A 21,368-nucleotide genomic window follows, 5' to 3' on the forward strand; every position below is an offset into this window, starting at 1 on the left:
CCAGGCAAACACAGTAAAGGAGAAGACAGTTTCTACAACTCAAGACATGAGTCTTGGCAATAGGAGCCTTATTCTTCCTTAAATTTCCTTGCAAATGTTTGGTTACACATGAAAGTAATAAGTATATTTTTGTTGATCCGTCTCAGTTGGAAAGTTTCTTTCAAGATAAACTTAAAGTAGATAAATTACCTGGGATTATTGCAGAGGTTGATAAGAAGTGACAAAGTAAAGAAACGAATATAGATATGTTGTCTGCTTGTCCGAAGTTATAATTATCTTTTATGTATGTGATCTATTGGGTGATGTTACAGTCCCAATAATGTGGACTTGGAATTGAAAGGTTTATTTTCTTTAATGTAATAATTTTTGTTTTATACTAGAATGTTTTTCTAGTTTTATTTGTTGTAACAAATGAATAAATTTATATAAAACAAAAGATACTTTCAAAAACCTCATCAGTACTTCTATATAGTTGTTATATGATAGTAGTGATGACGCAGAAATGGTTTTTAACATATATGAAGGTTAGTAACATAAATAAAATGTTACTATGAAAATTAGCACCTACCCTACCGAAATCCTCTAAACTTCCAATGATGTAAACTTCTCTGTATGTGAGCATGAGGGCACCCGGGGGAAGGAGGAAATGTCTCTACTTTTTATATAAGACTCTAAATTTGAGGAAAAAGTTAGTGGTATGGTTACTTTATTAGTCACTTAGTTTAATCAAACTATATAGAAAAATGTAAAAACAGTGGTTACTGACTGATAGCATATGTTAGAACAGTGTATACCTACATATTCTAGAAGTAGAAAAGAGATTTCAAAAAGTTTGTTTTATTTATCAATATAGTCTCCTGATAGCTCCATACACTCATCCACTTTTCCTGCAATTACTTTAAACCCTTTGAAAAGAATGCTTATGTTTGACCTTCAAACCAGGAAGTCACAGCTTCCTTGACATCTTCATCACTTGAAACCCACTGTCCATGGAGAGATTTCTTCAAAACTTGGAACAGGAAATAATCCAAGGGAGCCAAGTCAGGATTGTTGGGTAGATGGTTTAGTTCAGAGGTCTCAAACTCAAACCCTTTGCAGGGCCACATTTTGAATTTGTAGGTATTTGGAGGGCCGCAGAAAAAAATAGTTAATGTCTTATTAAAGAAATCACACAGTAACTCCAAAAATAATACTGCCAAAGATACTAAATAGAAACCACATAAAGCAGTAAAAAGTCTAATGAACTCACAGAGCAACCTACACTGTCTAGAGCACCAAATATATAGTCCAAAAAGGAAATAATATAATGAAATGTACTATAATAAGTGAAGGAGAAGGTCCTCAGTGTGAAGGATAAACGAAAGGAGAAGTTCTCCAGCGCTTTACACACACTGGTGAAGATATAATAACATCCACCTACACACCATCACTGGATCCCTCCTGTGCCCAAAATAATCATAAACAGTGAAGTGATAAATCATAATCAAGTGATAAAATAATCACAACAGTGAGTTGCTCAAAAAAGAAGACAGAATAGGGCGCTCAGGGAGTTCTCCAGCCGACTCCTAGATGAAAAAAGGCAACTTAGCTTGCAAACATGGTCCGGCAAGTTGGAATCAACAATGAGGCAAAGAAACTGCCGCCAATCAGGATTCTACCAAGCCCGGTTTCGGTGACACTAGGATTTTTTAGCTGAATGCTGTTCATCCCCACGGCCTCAATGAAGGTATGGAGTGAAATACCATTGTGTAGTCTTTGTTGTCGCCGTTGGGGCTCTTATTGGCTGTCCATTGATGACGTTGTCCTACTAAGTTTTTAAGCACGTTTTTGCGTGCTGCTCTTTTAGCTCCTCCTTTTCATGGCTGACTTGTGCTGGTGCCGCTCATGGCCTGATGACTGTCGTCCATTTTGCCTAACAGATTCCTGAGGAAGGGACCTAGTGTCACCGAAACCGGGCTTGGTAGAATCCTGATTGGCAGTGGTTTCTTTGCCTCATTGTTGATTCCACTTGCCGGACCATGTTTGCAAGCTAAGTTGCCTTTTTTCATCTAGGAGTCGGCTGGGGAACTCCCTGAACGCCCTGCTCTGTCTTCTTTTTTGAGCAACTCACTGTTGTGATTATTTTATCACTTGATTAGTCCTTCACTGTTTGTGATTATTTTGGGCACACCGGAGAGGTCCAGTGATGGTGTGTAGGTGGAGGTTATTATATCTTCACCTGTGTGTAAAGCGCTGGAGAACTTTTCCTTTCGCTTATCCTTCACACTAAGGACCCTCTCCTTCACTTATTATAGTACATTTCATTATATTATTTCTTTTTTGGACTATATATTTGGTGCTCTAGACAGTGTAGGTTGCTCTGTGAGTTCATTAGACTTTTTACTGCTTTATTTGGTTTCTATTTATTAAAGAAATGACAACTTTGCATGAGGTAAAACTTGTTATAGTTTATAAATCTTTCCTTAATTGCTTCTGATAATTTCAGCTATACACAGCTGAAAGCAGTGCAACATGCAGAAAGTGAAGTTTAGATAGTTTTTCACTTTCTGCATGTTGTACTGCTTTCAGCTGTGTATAGCTGAAATTATCAGAAGCAATTAAGGAAAGATTTATAAACTTTAAAGAGTTTTACCTCATGCCTAATTGTGATTTAGATACTAAAGTTTCAATTGCAAGAGACAAGATTTTGGTGTAGTCCTCTGGGCTTTTTTTGTAGAGGGGAGAATCAATATCCGACTTGTGCCTGGAAAACCTGAGCCTTAAATGTCTGGTAGTCGCGTCCACAACCGCCTTTAGCTCTCACTTCCTCCAGCACCGGACACAACCGCCATCTTACATCAAGCAGTTACCACGAGAGTTCACAAGATTACATACACATGTACAAGCTGCATTGTCTCCAAAGGTTACCTTATGTTCTGGAACTGCTGCAACCTCACACAAGTGTTTTCCTATGTCTGTATGCGATTGTCCTCTCCACCTCACAATTGTGTACAGACACAGGAAAGCGCTTGCGTGACGTTACAAAAGTGAGGTGGGCAATGTTCCAGAACAATGGTAACATACCAAGGGCCTCAAAATCATACCTGGTAGGCTGTGAGTTTGAGACCATTAGTTTAGCTGCAGAAACCAACATTCTCGGATGGCAACCTGTGTGGACCAGCACATTGTCATGAAGAAGCAGCATGCCTGCTGCGAGTTTTCCTCGTCTTTTCTCCTTGATTGACTCCTGCAAAGCAATCACTGTGTTGGTGTAACTCTTCCTGGTTATAGCTGTCTTGTGTGGCATGAACTCCAGAAGCAAAAAGTCCTTCATCATCCTAGATGACAGTTGCCATGACTTTGCCTGCAGATGTTTGTCTTGAACTTTTTCAGGATGATGGATGACTTGTGCTTCCACTGCATTAACTCCATTTTAGACTCAAGATCTCTGTGTTAGACCCAAGTCTCATCTCCAGTCACCAAACTGGAGCCTTGTGGCTTCTTACATAGCATCTGCATTCTTGGAACCCATCGTATGTTAACCTTGGACATGCCCAACTTCTCATGAATTATTTTCCAAACTGTACTTGCCGAGATGCCCATTTCTTCAGCTATTCAGGGAAACCTTAACTTGTCTGTCTGACAAAATTAAATCCTCAACTTTCTTGCACATTGCTGTGGAAGTTGCTTCCACAGGCTATCCAGCGTGAGGGTCATCTATCTACCCTATTTAAACTGCTTGCTCCAAAATTTTACTTTGTAGGATAATGGGGCAGACTCATCATAAACTGCAGTCATGGATCTCCTTTGGCTTTTTCCTTCTTTTGTGAGAAATGTTATCACTGAACAGTGCTCCAAATCTAGCAGTTTATTACTTGATTTGCACAAGGACTCTCCTATCATCCTGTCTCTTAGCATGTATCTTTAAAATAAATCCGAATCACTGTAATACAAATACTAACTTGTTACGCTAAATCTCCCCAATTCACAGCGCCACAAAAATACAGTATACATGTTAAAATTCAAGTACTCCACAAAAGTCCAATCAAACGATGAAGGCAAAATAACCTTTCTCAGCGTAACCTCCCTCTTCACGTGACACACCCAGGAAACTGGAGGAGGAAGGCGGAATCCAGCGAAAACGGAAGTGACGTTCTTTACCTAGTCGCATGATGTGGCAAAAAAATCCAAACGTGAAAATTGACCTGAAAAATAATCCCTGTTGTTCTTTTTTTACCTGTCTCTGTTTGCCTCCCACACTCGAGCCTACCCGACTTCGTTTGTTCTTCTGTTTGTTTCAAGTTCTCCCTTTCTTGTGGGCAAATAAAGCCAAATACCGATAAAGTTCCCTAGAGGTAGGAGGACCGGGACTGGGTGCTGCGACCGTGAAGGACGGTATCCGTCCGCCACCGTTTCCGGATTGCTGAGCTCACAGTTCCGCCATTGCGGCTTTTCCTGGAGTCCGTTTGCGCTGCCTTTCCGTCTCTTCAGCGCGACAGGCGGGGACGAGGGAAGAGTGGGAAGGACACTCGAGTCCAACTGTCCTGTGAACTGTGAGAGTATTTAGCCGCTGGCTGCTACTGCCTTAGGGAGTTGGCGACGCTACCTGGCCTGGAGTGCGAGTGACAGGGAAGAACTAGAGAGGGAACTGCTGCCGCCATGGCTCAAATTCTTCCTATTCGCTTCCAGGAGCACTTACAGGTGGGGAACCCTTTGGGCTGTCATATCTAACCTCGTGTCCTCTAGTTCTCCTTCACTGTTGCCCCCAGCCCTCACTGCCTTCTCCTGCTGCTGGTGTCCGTAACTCCCAGTTCCTAAGCCCGTTGATTTTAAAGATTATTTTAGCACAGGGGAAGAGCTTGGATCTTTATGGAGAAGAGAGGGCTTAGTCCCCGAAGTTCCCTCAAATCTATGAGCGGTACAAAAGGAGGGGAGGGAGGGAAGGTGGTGGCAGAATGAATGAACTCCGCGCCGCCCTTCGGGACCAGCAGAGAGATTTACTGTCTGTGTACAAATAGAAAGGAAAGCAGAATGAAGAAATGTGCTTTGTTGGACGTAGAATTTAAAGCAACGCTTATCTATTCCAAGTGCTTTTATAGTAAGGTGCTGAGCGTAAGGAAAAGCGGAAATGTCACGGAGAAGTTGAAAGCTGCTTTGATATTCCATTGATGTTTTATTGCTGGCACGTATTAGACCTTAACAATAACTTCACTATCTTTGGAAGCTTTATTTTCCCCCCCCTAGTCTATTAACCAAGTTCCGTGTGGGCGATGCTGAAGCGTGGCTTGCCCGTACTAACACCTGCTGGGAGGTGCAGAATCGGAGAAGGGGTGGTAGCTGGGCGGTCTTTCCAACCTCTGACACTTTATCATTACGAATGAATAAGCCACCTTGAATCAACTATACTAAACGAGTAGAGTACTCCCTTTTTTTTTTTTTAATGAAGTAGTGTGAACTAGTTCTGTGTGGCTGAGAGAGGTTTTAATATTTTATTTGTGAGATCATATGGATCTAGTGTAATAGAATCCACAGCATGTGTCTTAAGTTTATCGTTTTCTATCAGATAGTTATAGAGGAGGACAGTGCTGGTAAACCCTGTACTGTTAATATAGGAATTTTTAAAAGTGCCCTTTTAATTATACTTGGCTTTCCTTTTCATTTAAGGAGAAACTAAACAAACTGCAGTGCCACATGGGAGAGAGGCTGCAGGCAGCTATATCTGCACTACTCTTCATACTACTGCTGTAGCAGTATTGTGCATTGTGTATGTTCTCTTCTGTTTTTTAAACATTTTTAAAGGCTAAATCACTGTGTATTATTGTGTTCAAAATGGTGGGCAATACACTAATTAGATGCCTGCAGATAATTATTTTATTACTACATCTTTTAATCTAGATAATTACATAAGGTTCACAATATTACAGCTGTATTTTTAAACCTCAAGTTCAGCCTTTGGGTATAATAAATCTACAAAACAAGATTTTGTTCAAAATGCGCACACATTTTTTAAATGGAGTCCTTGAAGTGCACAGAAATTCTGAATAACAGAACAAGCAGATCCCAAATTTTATCTCCCTCATAATGTAACAATCAAGCTATATACTGTGTAAGTGTATCAAAGTTCTAAGGTAACTAGTATTTAATAACAATGTCCAAAAAGCTTGCTCTCTGAAGTTCACTTGGAGGACAAGAACACTTAAGCAGAATACATTAAATATAATGAATACCTCCCAATTAGGGTCTCCCAGAACATAGACAAAACAAAATATAACATATACGCAGGAGATCTGTGCACTTATACTCACTATACTGTTAAATATCCATATTTTTCAGTTCTGAAATGGTCAAAATTTAGAATTTCAATTGTATGTTTTCTCAAAGTAACTAGATGGTCATACTGCTAGATGGGTACTAGGAATATTTCTGAACATTCATTTAGCCTTGACTTGGTATCTGTAAGAATTGATATCAATTTTTTTCTAACTCATATAACTGAATGCTCTGCTCCCGACACTCATAGAGCTCCTATGAGTGTAGGGAGCAGCGCAGAGAATTCAGCACTCCGGCCTGCGCTAAAACTTGCTTTTGTGGTTTAAAAAAAAAAAAAAAGGGGGGGGGGGGTTAATTTGGCTACTCTTCATAGTCTATGATCTGACTAACTTCAAAGAGTTGTCCGGCAGCCTATCCTCACCAGCTCTTGAGTATAGCAAACCACTCCTTCCCATGTGTCAGGCATGGTGTCATCAAACTGCATCAGACTCTGTAATGCAGGATATGTCTTTGGCTTGTTAACTGAAGGAACTATCCTGATATACAAGAGATGACACTCTTTTGGATGCAGCTACTGCCTCTAGCCATAAAAACTCCATGGGGAAGGCTGGTGGGATCTGGTCTTCAGGACTGGGCTCTATCCATGCTTAAAGGGATTGCCACTTCTACCATTTTCTGTACTTCTACAGCCAATCTCGATGATAACAGCAGCTCAGGACACAAATGGTCCTACCACGGGGTTCTGTGACTCTCTAGGATAAAACTTTAGCTTTCACTTTACACTTCTGTGTAGTTGTTATAGGAGAGTAGTGTTGACACAGAAATGGTTTAACATATACAGTACAAAGGTTGGTAACATAAATGTTACTATGAAAATAGAGAGCTTTCAGGTAGTGCAACAAATCAACTAACTGTCTGCACCTTGGTTCCTCCTTCGCTTTATCTTGCTGATCAGATAAGGCTTAATCTTTGAAGATAAAAATGTATCTAAAAATAATAGAATAACCATAAGCATTTGTTACAAAGAAAAATGTTTCTGTTAAATTGAATATCTTCACAGTGTAGCAATTAGTACACAGATGTTTAAAGGTTTTTTTTTGTGTATGTCTTGGCTTGAAGAAATTTATTTATTTAAAAAAAATTATATACCGCCTGGAGTCTCAGCTGTTTCTAAGATAACATACATAAAAATAAAACATACATAACATTGTACAGTAATTCAAAACAACTTTAAGAAGTGCAACCTGAGGATTCCTTAATATCATCATTCACTGTCATTACAGGTAAATTTAGAACAAAATCCTAGGGCGCAATTCAAATATACATCAACAAATAGCTTTGTTTTTAAGCAATTTCTTAAAGCTATGATGATCCGGACATAGTCTTTATTGACCCCGTAGTTTATTCCATAAAGAAACACCCATACATGAGAACATTTTTAATTGTATGGCCACGTACCTTATGTTCATAGCCGATTTGAGATATCAATCGCATACTACCATATGATCTCGGAGCTCACGATTGTCTCTAGACCTCCCAAAGATCCTGAAACCAGTTAGGCACAGAATGATCCCTCCCTTCCCCTGATATGTCAAGAACATACTTTAGAACTATCTAGTGAATCTTGTGCTGTCTTCCACAATACAACTTAGGAACATTGGTCTATCCTAGTACTTTTTATGAGGGGACAGGATTTCAAATTGTGCCAATTTTTCCGATAGGGAAGAGAGAATTCTTGGGATCTAAGGTGTTCTCATTCCCCAGAAGCAATGGGAACATGAAATTTATATTTTTTTATGTTTTGACAAGGCTGCTGTCCACAAAGAGAATCCTGTCTTAGTGGCCAATCCAGGTCAAAAATACCTGGCAGAAACCCAAATAGTAGCAACATTTCTATGCTACTGATCCCAAGGCAAGTTGTGCCTTCCCCTGTGTCTGTCTAAATAGCACACTATAGACTTTCTCTCAGGGAACTTGTCCAAACTTTTTTAAACCCTGCTACACTAACTGCTGTTATCCAAATGAGTTCCAGAGCTTAACTATTTTTTGAATGAAAAAAAGTTCCTCCTATTTTGTTAAAGGTATCTCCATGAAACTTCACAAAGTGTCCCCCAGTCTTTGTAATTTTTGAAAGAGTAAAAAATCAATTCACTTTACTCATTCTATACCACCCAGGATTTTGTAGACCTCAATCATATCCTCCCTCAGATGAAACTTTTCTAAGTTGAAGAACCCTAGCCTCTTTAACTTTTTCCTCATATGAGAGGCGTTCCTTTTATCATTTTATTTATTCACAATTTGATATAATGCAACAGCTCACTAGCAGAGCTAAGCAGTTCACAGACAAATAAAATCAATACACAGAAAGGGAACTCAATTTTAGTTGCTCTTTGAACCTTTCTGGATTCCATTATATCTTTTTGTTGAGATACAGTGACCAGAATTGAATTCAGTACTCTGTTAGGTCTCACCATGGAGTGATACAGAGGCATTTTAATAATCTTGGTCTTATTTACCATCCCTTTCCAAAAGAATTCCTAGCATCCTATTTGCTTATTTGGCCACCGTCGCACACTGGGTGGAAGATTTCAGTATACTGTATTGTCTACAATGACACCTAAATCTTACTTGGGGGCAGACTCCTAAGGTGACTCCCTAGCATCTGGTAATTATAATTTTGGATTATTCCTCCCAATGTACATCACTTTGCATTTGTCCTTATTAACCCCACCCCTTTTTACAAAACTGCAATAGCGGTTTTTAGCACAGGCTAGCACACTGAATGCTCTGCACTGCTTCCGACACTCAGAGTTCCTTTGAGCATTGGGAGCAGCACAGAGCATTCAGCGCGCCGGCATACGCTAAAATCCACTATCGTGGTCTTGTAAAAGGTGTGTGTGTGTGTGTGGGGAGGATAAATTTCACCTGCCATTTGGATACTGTTTTCTAGTTTAAGATCTTCCTGCAGTTTTTCACAATCTGCATGCGTTTTTGACAAAAATAGTTTTGTCATTTGCATATTTAATCACCTCACTTGTTCTGATTTCCAGATCATTTATAAATGTTAAATAGTGCTGGTTACAGTACAGATCCTTGAGGCATTCTTTACACTCCTTCATTGAGAAAAATGGCCTTTACCCCCAACTTCTGTTTTCTATCCAATAACTAATTCCTAATCCTCAACAGAACATGCCTTCTATCCTATGCTTTTTAATTTTCTCAGGAGTCTCTCATGGGGGGGAACTTGTCAAAAACTTTCTGAAAATGTAGATATATCAACTGGCTTACCTTTTTCTACATGTTTATTCAGGCCTTCAAAGAAATGAAGCAGATTGGTGAGGCAAGACTTCACTTGACTAAACCTATGCTGACTCTGTCCCATTAAACCATTTATGTCTGTGGTCTGTAATTTTATTTTTTTATAACAGTTTCCACTATTTTGTCCAGTATTGAAGTCAAGACTTACTGGTCTGTACTTTCCTGGGTTGTTCCCAGAACCCTTTTTAAAAACCAGCATTACATTGGCTGGCTGCCAATCTTCAGGCACTGTAGATAATTTTAAACAGGTTACAGATCGGTAACAGCATATCAGCAATTTTATACTTGAGTTCTTTTCCTTGGGGTGTCCAGATGATTTATCAACCTTTTTTAATAATTGGCTCAGGACGTCTTCCAATTCTTCCACATTGTCACCCTTGAAAACCATTTCTGGTACAGGTAGATTTTTAGATCTTCTGTAAAAGCTGAAGCAAAGAAGTCATTCAGTCTTTCCATTATGGCCTTCAATGCCCCTTTTGCTCCATGATGACCTAACAGTCTCATGGATTCCTTCATAGGCTCTCTGCTTCTGATTAAACCTGAAACAGTTGTTGTGAGTTTTTGCTTCTTTTAGCCTTTTTTTGTATCAAAGGTTTCCATTTAACATGCCAGTGCTTATGTAGCTTTTTATTTTCTTCAGATCCTTTTTCCTCTCTTCCATGCTTTTTACTAGTGTCGCTTCATATTTCTGCAGCATTTGATACTACAGATCATAAAATTGTTACAGTGGCTTCAAGCATTAGGAATTAATTGGACTGTTTATCAATGGTTTGCATCTTTTCTATCTGTGAGATGGTTGGTTGTATGTAGTTAATGGGCAGGATCACTCTAGGTTTATGGACCTTTGTTCTGTTTGACATTTTTGTGACTATTATGTGTTTGGGGGGGATTCTTGGTCTTAGGATATGTGCTGCTGATAAGGCTGTTCTACTGTAAGGAGAAACTGAATTTCGTTAAGATACTAGATTATTTAGCTATGTTCCTAAATATGATAAATCAATGGATGAGGCTCAGTCACCTTAGAACATAGGTAAGATGGGCTATTCTGCTAGCTAGCCATTCTATACCAAATTTTGATTTGGTTGATGGAATGGAGATTCATTTTGTTCAATGGATCAGGCCTTTAGGGGCCAGATTCTATAAAGCACACCTATGTTAGGCGCTTACATTAATTACCTAAATGAGCTTTAACAAGCTCCTAATTGGAGGAAAAAAAATTCATTGGCCAATTTTATAAATGGTAGGTGCCTATCACATTGTGCTTAGGGGCGCCTAATGCCTAAATGGGTGTGTTTGAGGGTGGAGACAGAGAGAGATGCTGTTGGGTGCGATTCTGAAACAAATTTAGGCACCTGCAGTGTAGGCCATTAAAACCCTACCCTAATCTTGTACATGAGTAATTTCAAAGGTACTTCAGAAGGAAGTTACATAACATCCTGAAAATGTGGGCCTAGCAATAGTGACATTCTGATCGTAATGAACCCAGTTGAACTTTGCTGTTTAAGATTTTGTATACTTTTTGTCATTATTTTATGTGATTTTATTGTGTGTGTTCTAGTCTGCTCTCTCCCTACAGTTCTAGGCGGATTACAAGTGTAGACAATAAAGAAATTATCCCAGGACAAGCAGGCAGCATATTCTTAACGCATGGGTGACGTCACCGATGGAGCCCCGGTACGGACCTTTTTAACTAGAAAGTTCTAGTTGGCCGCACCGCGCATGCGCGAGTGCCTTCCCGCCCGACGGAGGAGAGCGTGGTCCCCAGTTTCTTCATTTCCGCGGAGCAAAGAAGACGCATGTGCTTTCAACGGCCGGTGAAAAGCTAGTTTCTGCCTTCCCGCTCGCGTAATTTTTCGTTTTTCTTCTAAGTTTTCCTTTCGGATTCCCTATTTTTACTTGCAAAAAAAAAAAAACTCATCCAGTTTTCTTTATTTTTTCAGGCCGGCCCCAGCGGGGCCTGTTGCCACCATACAGGCCTCCGGATTCGATTTTGCGGAGGCCGTGTTTCCCTTCATGCCCCCTCAACCGGGCTTTAAGAAGTGCCAGCGGTGTGCACGCCCGATCTCTCTCTCCGACCCGCACAATTGGTGCGTGCAGTGCCTGGGTCCAGAGCATCGGGCTGACTCTTGCACCCGCTGTGCTACGCTTAAAAAGCACACATTAAAAAACAGGCAGATCCAGCAAAATCTTTTATTTGGTACCGGATCTGCCATGGAACCTGCTGCGACGTCGATGGCACCACAAAAGTCGGCACCCACGACGTCGACACCACCTGACCCTTCTTCGGGGTCGTTGGGCCCAGGTAAGCCGGCTAAGAAGCCTTCCACTTCCCTTGAGCGCCCTCCTGCCACGTTTGTGACACCGGCCCTCCCGGCACCGCACCGACCCCGCAAACGCTCCGCTCCGATATCGGTGAGTGCCTCATCATCGGCCTCCTCATCGCCGGAGCGTAGAGCGGCACCTATGGTACCGAAGAAGAAAAAAGCGGTACCGGTGCCCCCCCTGGATGACCGCATCGCGGCCATACTCCAAAACCAATTACAGGAGCAGCTCCAGCAACAACTCCAACAACTGTTGCTGGCGTTGCTGGCACCGCACCTTCCGGTACGGGACCGGTCCGAGCCTCGCACTGTCCCATCGGTGTCGACCCCCTCGGTACCGATTAATACCTCCATGCTGGTGCTCTTGGCTGAAACACCTACAGTGCATACCCGTACTGCTGCCGACCCTTCCCGGTCCCAGGAACGACATCGGTCTTCCTCTCCCGGTACCGCCTCGGTGCGCTCAGGCAAATCTCTCTCAAAGACCCGCCATGCCGAGCCTTCCACACTGATGTCCAAACGTGCACACCCTGACGTTAGAGACCCAGACTTGTGGGAAGACTCCCCGCACGGTACCGAAGAGGACGCTTCGTCAACCGACGAAGAACCCTCCATGACCGATACCGCCTCAAAACCAGAACAATCCTCTTTTTCTAAATTCCTTAGGGAGATGGCAGCAGCTCTTTCCATCCCCTTAGAGTCCGACTCTAAAAAGTCTCAGACTTTCCTCGATGCCCTAGACTTTGAGCAACCTCCCAAGGAATTTCTAAAGTTGCCCGTCCACGACATCTTACGGGAAACTTTCTATAAAAACTGGGAGACTCCCCTCACTGTTCCCAGGGCCCCTCGCAAATTGGATAGCTTGTACCGGGTTATTCCAATCCCAGGGTTTGACAAACCTCAATTGCCCCACGAATCCCTCCTGGTGGAATCTACTTTGAAAAAGTCTCAGGGTTCCAGTGTATATGCCTCCACCCCTCCTGACAGAGAGGGAAAAACCATGGATAAATTTGGTAAGCGCCGTTTCCAAAATGCCATGCTAGCCAATAGAGCCAACAACTACACCTTCCACTTCTCCTTCTATATGAAGCATCTGGTGCAACAGCTCTCCTCCTTACAGACATACCTTCCTGAACGTAAGGTCCCTCTTTTCCAGCAACATATTTCCAGCCTCCTCCAACTCAGGAAATTCATGGTTCGCTCCATCTACGACTCATTTGAGCTGACCTCTCGGGCATCTGCCATGGCGGTGGCCATGCGACGTTTGGCATGGCTGAGAGTCTCTGACCTGGACATTAACCACCAGGACCGCCTGGCTAACGCACCTTGTCTGGGTGATGAACTCTTCGGAGAGTCCCTGGACTCAACAACCCAGAAACTCTCAGCACATGAGACCAGGTGGGACACTGATTAAACCTAAAAAGAAGACTCCACCTGCTCGCAGCCTATCGGAGGTCGCCTCCAAATCTTCCTCAGCCGTTGGGAGGTCATCACATCAGACCAATGGGTCCTCAACATCATTCGCCATGGCTACTCTCTCAACTTCCAGACTCTTCCACCAGACAATCCTCCCGTAGAGTCTGCTTCTCACTCCTCCCAAACCCCCTCCTCCTGAGGGAGGTCCACTCCCTCCTTCTTCTCAATGCCATCAAAGAGGTGCCTCCGGACCAAAGGGGTCAGGGATTCTACTCCCGCTACTTCCTGGTTCCCAAGAAGACAGGAGACCTTCGTCCCATCCTCGATCTCAGGGACCTCAACAAGTGTCTGGTCAAGGAGAAGTTCAGAATGCTCTCCCTTGCCACGCTTTACCCTCTTCTCTCTCAACACGACTGGCTATGTTCCCTGGACCTCAAAGAGCCCTACACTCACATCCCAATCAATCCGACTTCACGTCGCTACCTACGGTTTCAGATACAGCACCGTCACTATCAGTACAAAGTGCTACCTTTTGGCCTCGCTTCATCGCCCAGGATGTTCACCAAGTGCCTTATTGTGGTGGCGGCCTTCCTCAGGTCTCACAACCTCCAGGTGTTCCCCTACTTGGACGATTGGTTGGTGAAAGCACCTACGTCTCCACTTGTGCTACAAGCCACTCATCACACCATTTCTTTCCTCCATCTCCTGGGGTTCGAGATCAACTACCCCAAGTCGCATCTGCTTCCCACACAGCGACTTCAGTTCATTGGAGCAGTCCTCGACACCACACTAATGAGGGCGTTTCTCCCCTCCGACCGTCAACGGACCCTGCTCCACCTCTGTCGTCAGGTGCTCCTTCATCACTCCATTCCTGCCCGACAGATGATGGTCCTCCTGGGCCACATGGCCTCGACGGTCCATGTGCTTCCTCTGGCGCGACTCCACCTCAGGACACCTCAATGGACTCTTGCCAACCAATGGTCACAGACCACGGATCTTCTTTCTCATCCCATCTCTGTGACATCGTCTCTTCAGCAATCTCTTCAATGGTGGTTGAACTCCTCCAATCTTTCCAGGGGTCTACTCTTTCATCTACCCCCTCACTCCATGATCATAACCACGGATGCCTCCCCCTATGCGTGGGGAGCTCACCTGGGAGATCTACGCACCCAGGGACTCTGGACCCCTCAGGAGCGTCAACATCACATCAATTTCCTGGAACTCAGAGCCATGTTCTATGCTCTCAAGGCCTTCCAGCACCTTCTCTGCCCTCAGGTCCTTTTCCTGTGCACAGACAATCAAGTCGCCATGTACTACATAAACAAGCAAGGCGGCACCGGATCTCGCCTCCTTTGTCAGGAGGCTCTCAGCATCTGGACCTGGGCCACGGCCCGCAATCTCTTCCTCAAGGCTGTCTATATCCAGGGCGAACAGAACTCCCTGGCCGACAATCTCAGCCGCATCCTTCAACCTCACGAGTGGACTCTGGACCCTTCAACACTCCACTCCATCTTTGCTCGCTGGGGCACTCCGCAGGTGGACCTCTTTGCAGCGCCTCACAACCATCAGCTACCCCAGTTCTGTTCCAGACTCTTCTCTCCTCATCGTCTGACGCCAGATGCATTCCTGCTCGACTGGACGGATCGGTTCCTCTATGCCTTTCCTCCACTACCTCTGATGTTGCGGACGTTATCCAAACTCCGCAGGGACAGGGCCACCATGATTCTCATCGCTCCTCGGTGGCCTCGCCAACACTGGTTCTCCCTCCTGCTTCAGCTCAGCTCCAGGGAGCCCATTCCTCTTCCTGTGTTTCCTACTCTACTTACGCAGCAACGTCAGTCTCTACTGCATCCCAATCTGTCTTCGCTCCACCTGACAGCTTGGTTTCTCTCGGGCTGACCTCTCCAGAGAATCTGTCTCAGCCTGTCTGTCGCATTTTGGATACCTCCAGGAAACCGGCCACCCTCCAATGTTACCATCAGAAGTGGACCAGGTTCTCCTCTTGGTGTCTACTGCATCATCACGATCCCACCTCATTAGCGGTGGAAACTGTACTGGACTATTTGCTCTCTCTGTCCGACGCTGGCCTCAAGTCTACCTCAATCAGAGTCCACCTCAGTGCCATCACTGCGTTTCATGAGCATATCCTCGGTAAACCTCTCACGGCTCATCCACTGGTTTCCTGGTTCATGAGAGGCCTCTTCAATGTCAAACCACCTCTGAAGCCTCCTCCTGTCGTCTGGGACCTGAATGTGGTTTTATCAGCCCTCATGAAACCCCCTTTTGAGCCTCTTGCCACAACTTCGCTCAAACTTCTCACATGGAAGGTGCTTTTCCTCATTGCCATCACCTCTGCCAGGAGGGTTAGTGAGATGCATGCACTGGTCGCCGATCCACCGTTCACTGTTTTTCACCATGACAAGGTGGTTCTGCGTACCCATCCTAAATTCCTTCCCAAAGTGGTCTCGGCTTTTCACCTCAACCAGTCCATTGTGTTGCCTGTCTTTTTCCCTAAACCCCATTCTCATCCTGGGGAACAGGCGTTGCACACGCTGGATTGTAAGTGTGCCCTTGCATACTACCTTGACCGTACCAGGGCTCACCGCTCGTCCCCTCAGCTCTTTCTGACCTTCGATCCTAACCGTCTAGGTCGTCCTGTCTCTAAACGGACGCTTTCCAACTGGCTTGCTGCCTGTATTGCGTTCTGTTATGCTCGGGCCGGTCTCTCACTGGAAGGTGCTGTCACGGCCCACAGGGTCAGAGCTATGGCTGCTTCTGTGGCTTTCCTCCGTTCCACGCCCATCGAGGAAATCTGCAAGGCTGCCACTTGGTCCTCAGTTCACACGTTCACTACTCACTACTGTCTGGATGCCTTCTCCAGACGGGATGGACACTTCGGCCAATCTGTGTTACAAAATTTATTTTCCTAATGGCCAACCATCCCTCCTCCCTCTCTGTTAGCTTGGAGGTCACCCATGCGTTAAGAATATGCTGCCTGCTTGTCCTGGGATAAAGCACAGTTACTTACCGTAACAGGTGTTATCCAGGGACAGCAGGCAGATATTCTTACGTCCCACCCTCCTCCCCGGGTTGGCTTCTTAGCTGGCTTATCTTAACTGGGGACCACGCTCTCCTCCATCGGGCGGGAAGGCACTCGCGCATGCGCGGTGCGGCCAACTAGAACTTTCTAGTTAAAAAGGTCCGTACCGGGGCTCCGTCGGTGACATCACCCATGCATTAAGAATATCTGCCTGCTGTCCCTGGATAACACCTGTTACGGTAAGTAACTGTGCTTTCTTTGAAGGATGTTGTTATGTCTCCGAGAGCCTCTTTCAGTTCACCTACCATTTGCTTTTCTCCTCCCCCCCCCCCCTTTTTTTAATACATGGAATATATCTGGCTTAAACTTCCACATTGGTATTTTTAAACAACATCCAGGCCTGATATTAAAGTCCTAACCTTAGCAGCAGATCCTTTTTAGCTTCTTAACAAGTTTCTTCATTTTTATCATAGTCTCCCTTTTGAAAATTATATGCTGCATTGCTGCTACAGTAAACTTCCTTTGACCATCAAATTTGAGCTAATATCTGGAATGATCACCGTTTCCCAGCAAACTCAACACTGTTGCTTCTCGTACTATGTTTGCATTCCACTAAAGAACTAGATTTAAAATAGCTCCTCCTTTTATCAGTTCTTGGACCATTTGCTGCAAGAAGCAGTCATTTATTACTTATAGGAACTTTACCTCCCTAGCGCTTCCTGATGCAACATTTAACCAATCAATATTGGAGTAACTGAAATCAAGATAATAAAAAAAAAAAGACCTCAAAGAAAAGGAGCGAACCACTGTCGCAATTTGCTGTAATAACGCTCGCATTCATCACTGAACAAAATGAATTCCACTTAAGATAATCTTCATATTTATCAAACCATTTTCAATGTATGTGTATATAGAAGAAAAAAAATTTCATCTTGTGCAGAATTGTACGTTTCAGCACATGAAGGTAATGTCAAGCAAGTGTTGCTTATAAGCAAGATGGAGTATGGGAATGTAGTATATTTATTTATTCAATTTTTTATACCGTTCTCCCAGGGGAGCTCAGAACGGTTTACATTTATTTGTTCAATTTTCTATACCGTTCTCCTAGGGGAGCTCAGAACGGTTTACATTAATTTATTCAGGTACTCAAGCATTTTTCCCTGTCTGTCCTGACGGGCTCACAATCTACCTAATGTACCTGGAGCGATGGAAGGATTAAGTGACTTGCATAGGGTCACAAGGAGCAGCGTGGGTTTGAACCCACAACCCAGGGTGCTGAGGCTGTTGCTTTAACCACTGTGCCACACACTCCCCTATAGGCAGGATTACCTATGATACAAATAGTTCAAAATCTGACAATTAAAACTTGTGGCCAATGCACATTTATATGATCATGTAATCCCTCTCCTGATCAAATTCCACTGGCTCGCAGTAAAGTTTTGTGCTGCATATAAAATTCTATGCCTAATGCACAAAACAATTTGGGATGTTAAACCTGCTTAATTAACTAGATCTACTATACTCTACACCAGTGTTTTTCAATCTTTTTACACCTATGGACTGGCAGAAATAAAAAAATTATTCTGTGGACCGGCATTGGTCCATGGACCAGCAGTTGAAGAACACTGGGCTAAGTCATGCGCCAGACCTCGCCCATCTCTACCCAATGTCTACCCCAGACCCTGCCCCCATAATAGTACTAATTGCACATGGCATGTCCCTTGCCTCATCTGACGTTGCAACGTCAGAGAGAAGGCTTCCGGTTCAGGCGCAGGATGCCCATAAGAGCCACTGCCCGTGGCTTTGTGCACTAAATCAGTTAGGAAGAGGGAGCTGGCTCGAAGATAACGCCGCATCGATTGCACCGTGGACCAGCGGTTGAAGAACACTGTTTGGGCCTGATGCACGTGCTGGCCCTGTGGACTGGCAGGAAATTTCTTTGGACCGGCACTGGTTGAAGAACACTGCTCTACACCACCAAGATGCTTTAGGTTGCTTCAGGTGATTATAGATTTATCTATTCCACCTTTAGTGGAGCACCACAAGAGAGCTTATTTTGGTTAGCCCCTGTCCTTTGGAATAATTTACCTCAAGAAATTTGAGGGAAATGGATCATAAGTTTAAGGCAACTGAAGATCAGGGAGGTGAAGGTGGCCTTCTCTGAGATCCTCCCAGTACCAAGAGCGGATGGAAAGAGACAAGGGGAATTGCAAGTAATCAACGCCTGGATGAGACGATGGTGCGAAGAAGAAGGCTTCGACTTCGTGCGCAACTGGACGGCGTTCTGGGGAAAAAGCAAGTACTACAGAAGGGACGGACTACACCTCAACAAGGAAGGAGCAAGAGTTTTGGCAGGCAACATGAAGAAGGCAATCGAGAAGGCTTTAAACTGAAAGATAGGGGAAAGCCGACAGTCGACCACCGGTCGATGGTACGGATAGCAGGATGCCCCGACGAAGAAGCCAAGGACAACTACACCTACACAAGAGAAGACGACCTCACAGCCAATAAGGGAGAAAAAGCAGGAAGGGACAACTCAGACACAGGAGGGGACGACCACACAGCAAACAAGGGTGATAACACAGGAGCAGTAAATGATACCGTAATTGAAACTACAGGGACAGCCAAGAGTAGAAGGTCCAAAAAGGTAACACGAAGGGAACTTAGATGTATGTATACGAATGCTAGAAGTCTGGGTAACAAAATGGGGGAACTAGAGACAATAGCAAGACATGACATACTGGATATCATTGGCATAACAGAAACATGGTGGAATGAAGAAAACAAATGGGACACAGTACTACAGGGATACAAACTGTATAGAAGAGATCGAGTAGGGCAGAAAGGTGGAGGTATTGCTCTATATGTTAAGGAGGGAATAGATTCTGTTGAAATGGTTACAACAGAAATGAAAGAGAAGCTTGAGTCACTCTGGATCAAAATTCCTGGTCAATATGGCGCAGATACGAAAATTGGCCTTTACTATCGTCCACCAGGACAGGCGGAGGAAACTGACTCAGAAATGATGGAGGAAATCAAACAAGAATGCAAGACAGGCAATGTAATTATATTGGGAGACTTCAATTTCCCAGGGATAGACTGGAAACTAGCAACCTCCAACTGCGGCAAGGAAGCCAAGTTCCTGGAGGTGCTAGGGGATTGCTTCCTGGAACAAATGGTAAAAGAGCCGACAAGAGGCAACGCCACCTTGGACTTGGTCCTAAATGGCCTCACGGGACCGATAACAGAAGTGGAAGTCATGGTTCCACTGGGAACGAGTGATCACAATGTAATCAACTTTAAACTTGACATCGGGAAAGGGAAACATGCCAAAACCTTAACCACCACCTTGAACTTTAAAAAGGGTAAATACGATAGCATGAGAGCCATGGTAGAAAAACGACTCGAGAAGATGGTGGACAAACTTGAAACGGTTGATCAGGCATGGACCCTACTGAAAAATACTATCACAGAAGCACAAGATCTCTACATTCCGAGGATTTCCAAAGATCAGAGAACAAAGAGCAAAAGAGAACCGGCATGGCTTACCATACAGGTGAAGGAAGCCATAAAGAAAAGAAGGACTCTTTCAAAAAATGGAAATGCATAAAGACAACCGAAGCCTGGAACAAACATAAAGATGATCAGAAGAAATGTCACAAGGCGGTGAGGGATGCAAAACAGGAATATGAGGAAAAAATAGCCCAGGAGGCCAAAAACTTCAAGCCCTTCTTTAGATACGTGAAAGGGAAAAAAACCTGCAAAAGAGGCAGTGGGACCCCTGGACGACCAGGGAAGAAAAGGGTACATCAAGGAAGATAAACAAATCGCAGACAAACTAAATTCCTTCTTTGCGTCCGTCTTTACGAAGGAGGACACCTCAACAATACCTGAAGCGGAGAAAGTGTTTGCAGGAGAAATAGAAGACAGCCTCACCACAGTTGAAGTGGACTTAGACCAGATATACTATCAGATCGACAAACTTAAAAGTGACAAATCCCCTGGACCGGATGGGATTCATCCGAGAGTCTTAAAGGAATTGAAGGTTGAAATCGGAGAGTTATTGCAAAAACTTGCAAACCTGACAATCAGAACTGGACAGATACCGGACGACTGGAGGATAGCGAACGTCACCCCAATTTTCAAAAAAGGATCGAGAGGGGAACCGGGCAACTATAGACCTGTGAGTCTTACGTCTGTCCCTGGCAAGATGGTTGAAGCACTGATCAAGGATAGCATAGTCCGGCACTTGGACGCACATGACTTGATGAAACCCAGTCAACATGGATTCAGGAAAGGGAAATCATGTTTGACGAATTTACTCCAATTTTTTGAAACCGTGAACGAGCAAATTGATAGTGGGAAGCCGGTGGACATAATATACTTGGACTTCCAGAAAGCGTTCGACAAAGTTCCACACGAAAGACTTCTCAGGAAACTACAAAGCCATGGCATAGAGGGAGATATACAAAGATGGATAGGCAAATGGCTGGAAAACCGAAAGCAGAGAGTGGGCATAAATGGGAAGTTCTCCGACTGGGAGAAAGTGACTAGTGGTGTACCCCAGGGCTCTGTACTTGGGCCGATCCTTTTTAATATTTATATCAATGACCTGGAGGAAGGAACATCCAGTGAGATCATCAAGTTTGCAGACGATACAAAACTATGCCGGGCGATCAGATCGCAGGATGATAGAGAGAAACTCCAGAGCGACTTGTGTCGGTTAGAAACATGGGCGGAGAAATGGCAGATGAAGTTCAATGTGGAGAAATGCAGGGTAATGCATTTAGGCAATAAAAATAAGGAATACGAGTATACAATGTCAGGTGCAACTCTGGGGAAGAGTGAACAAGAAAAGGACCTGGGTGTACTGATAGATAGGACCCTGAAGCCGTCGGCGCAATGCGCGGCAGCGGCAAAGAAGGCAAATAGAATGTTGGGCATGATAAAGAAAGGAATCTCGAGTAGATCGGAGAAAGTTATAATGCCGCTTTATAGGGCAATGGTCAGACCACACTTGGAAT

The 21,368-nt window shown here is 44.0% G+C and overlaps 1 protein-coding gene across 1 annotated transcript in view; it reads left to right on the top strand.

The window, feature by feature from the left end:
- The first annotated feature begins 4,190 nt into the window (after positions 1-4,190).
- Positions 4,191-21,368, top strand: part of CLTC (clathrin heavy chain) — a 210,295-nt gene continuing 193,117 nt past the window's right edge. The window contains exon 1 of the mRNA XM_033921311.1: positions 4,191-4,680. Within this exon, the coding sequence (XP_033777202.1) occupies positions 4,639-4,680 (42 nt within the window). The 5' untranslated portion in view covers positions 4,191-4,638. The remainder of the gene's footprint in view (positions 4,681-21,368) is intronic.

This window comes from Geotrypetes seraphini, chromosome 15 (assembly GCF_902459505.1).
Source record: "Geotrypetes seraphini chromosome 15, aGeoSer1.1, whole genome shotgun sequence".
Lineage (NCBI taxonomy): Eukaryota > Metazoa > Chordata > Amphibia > Gymnophiona > Dermophiidae > Geotrypetes > Geotrypetes seraphini.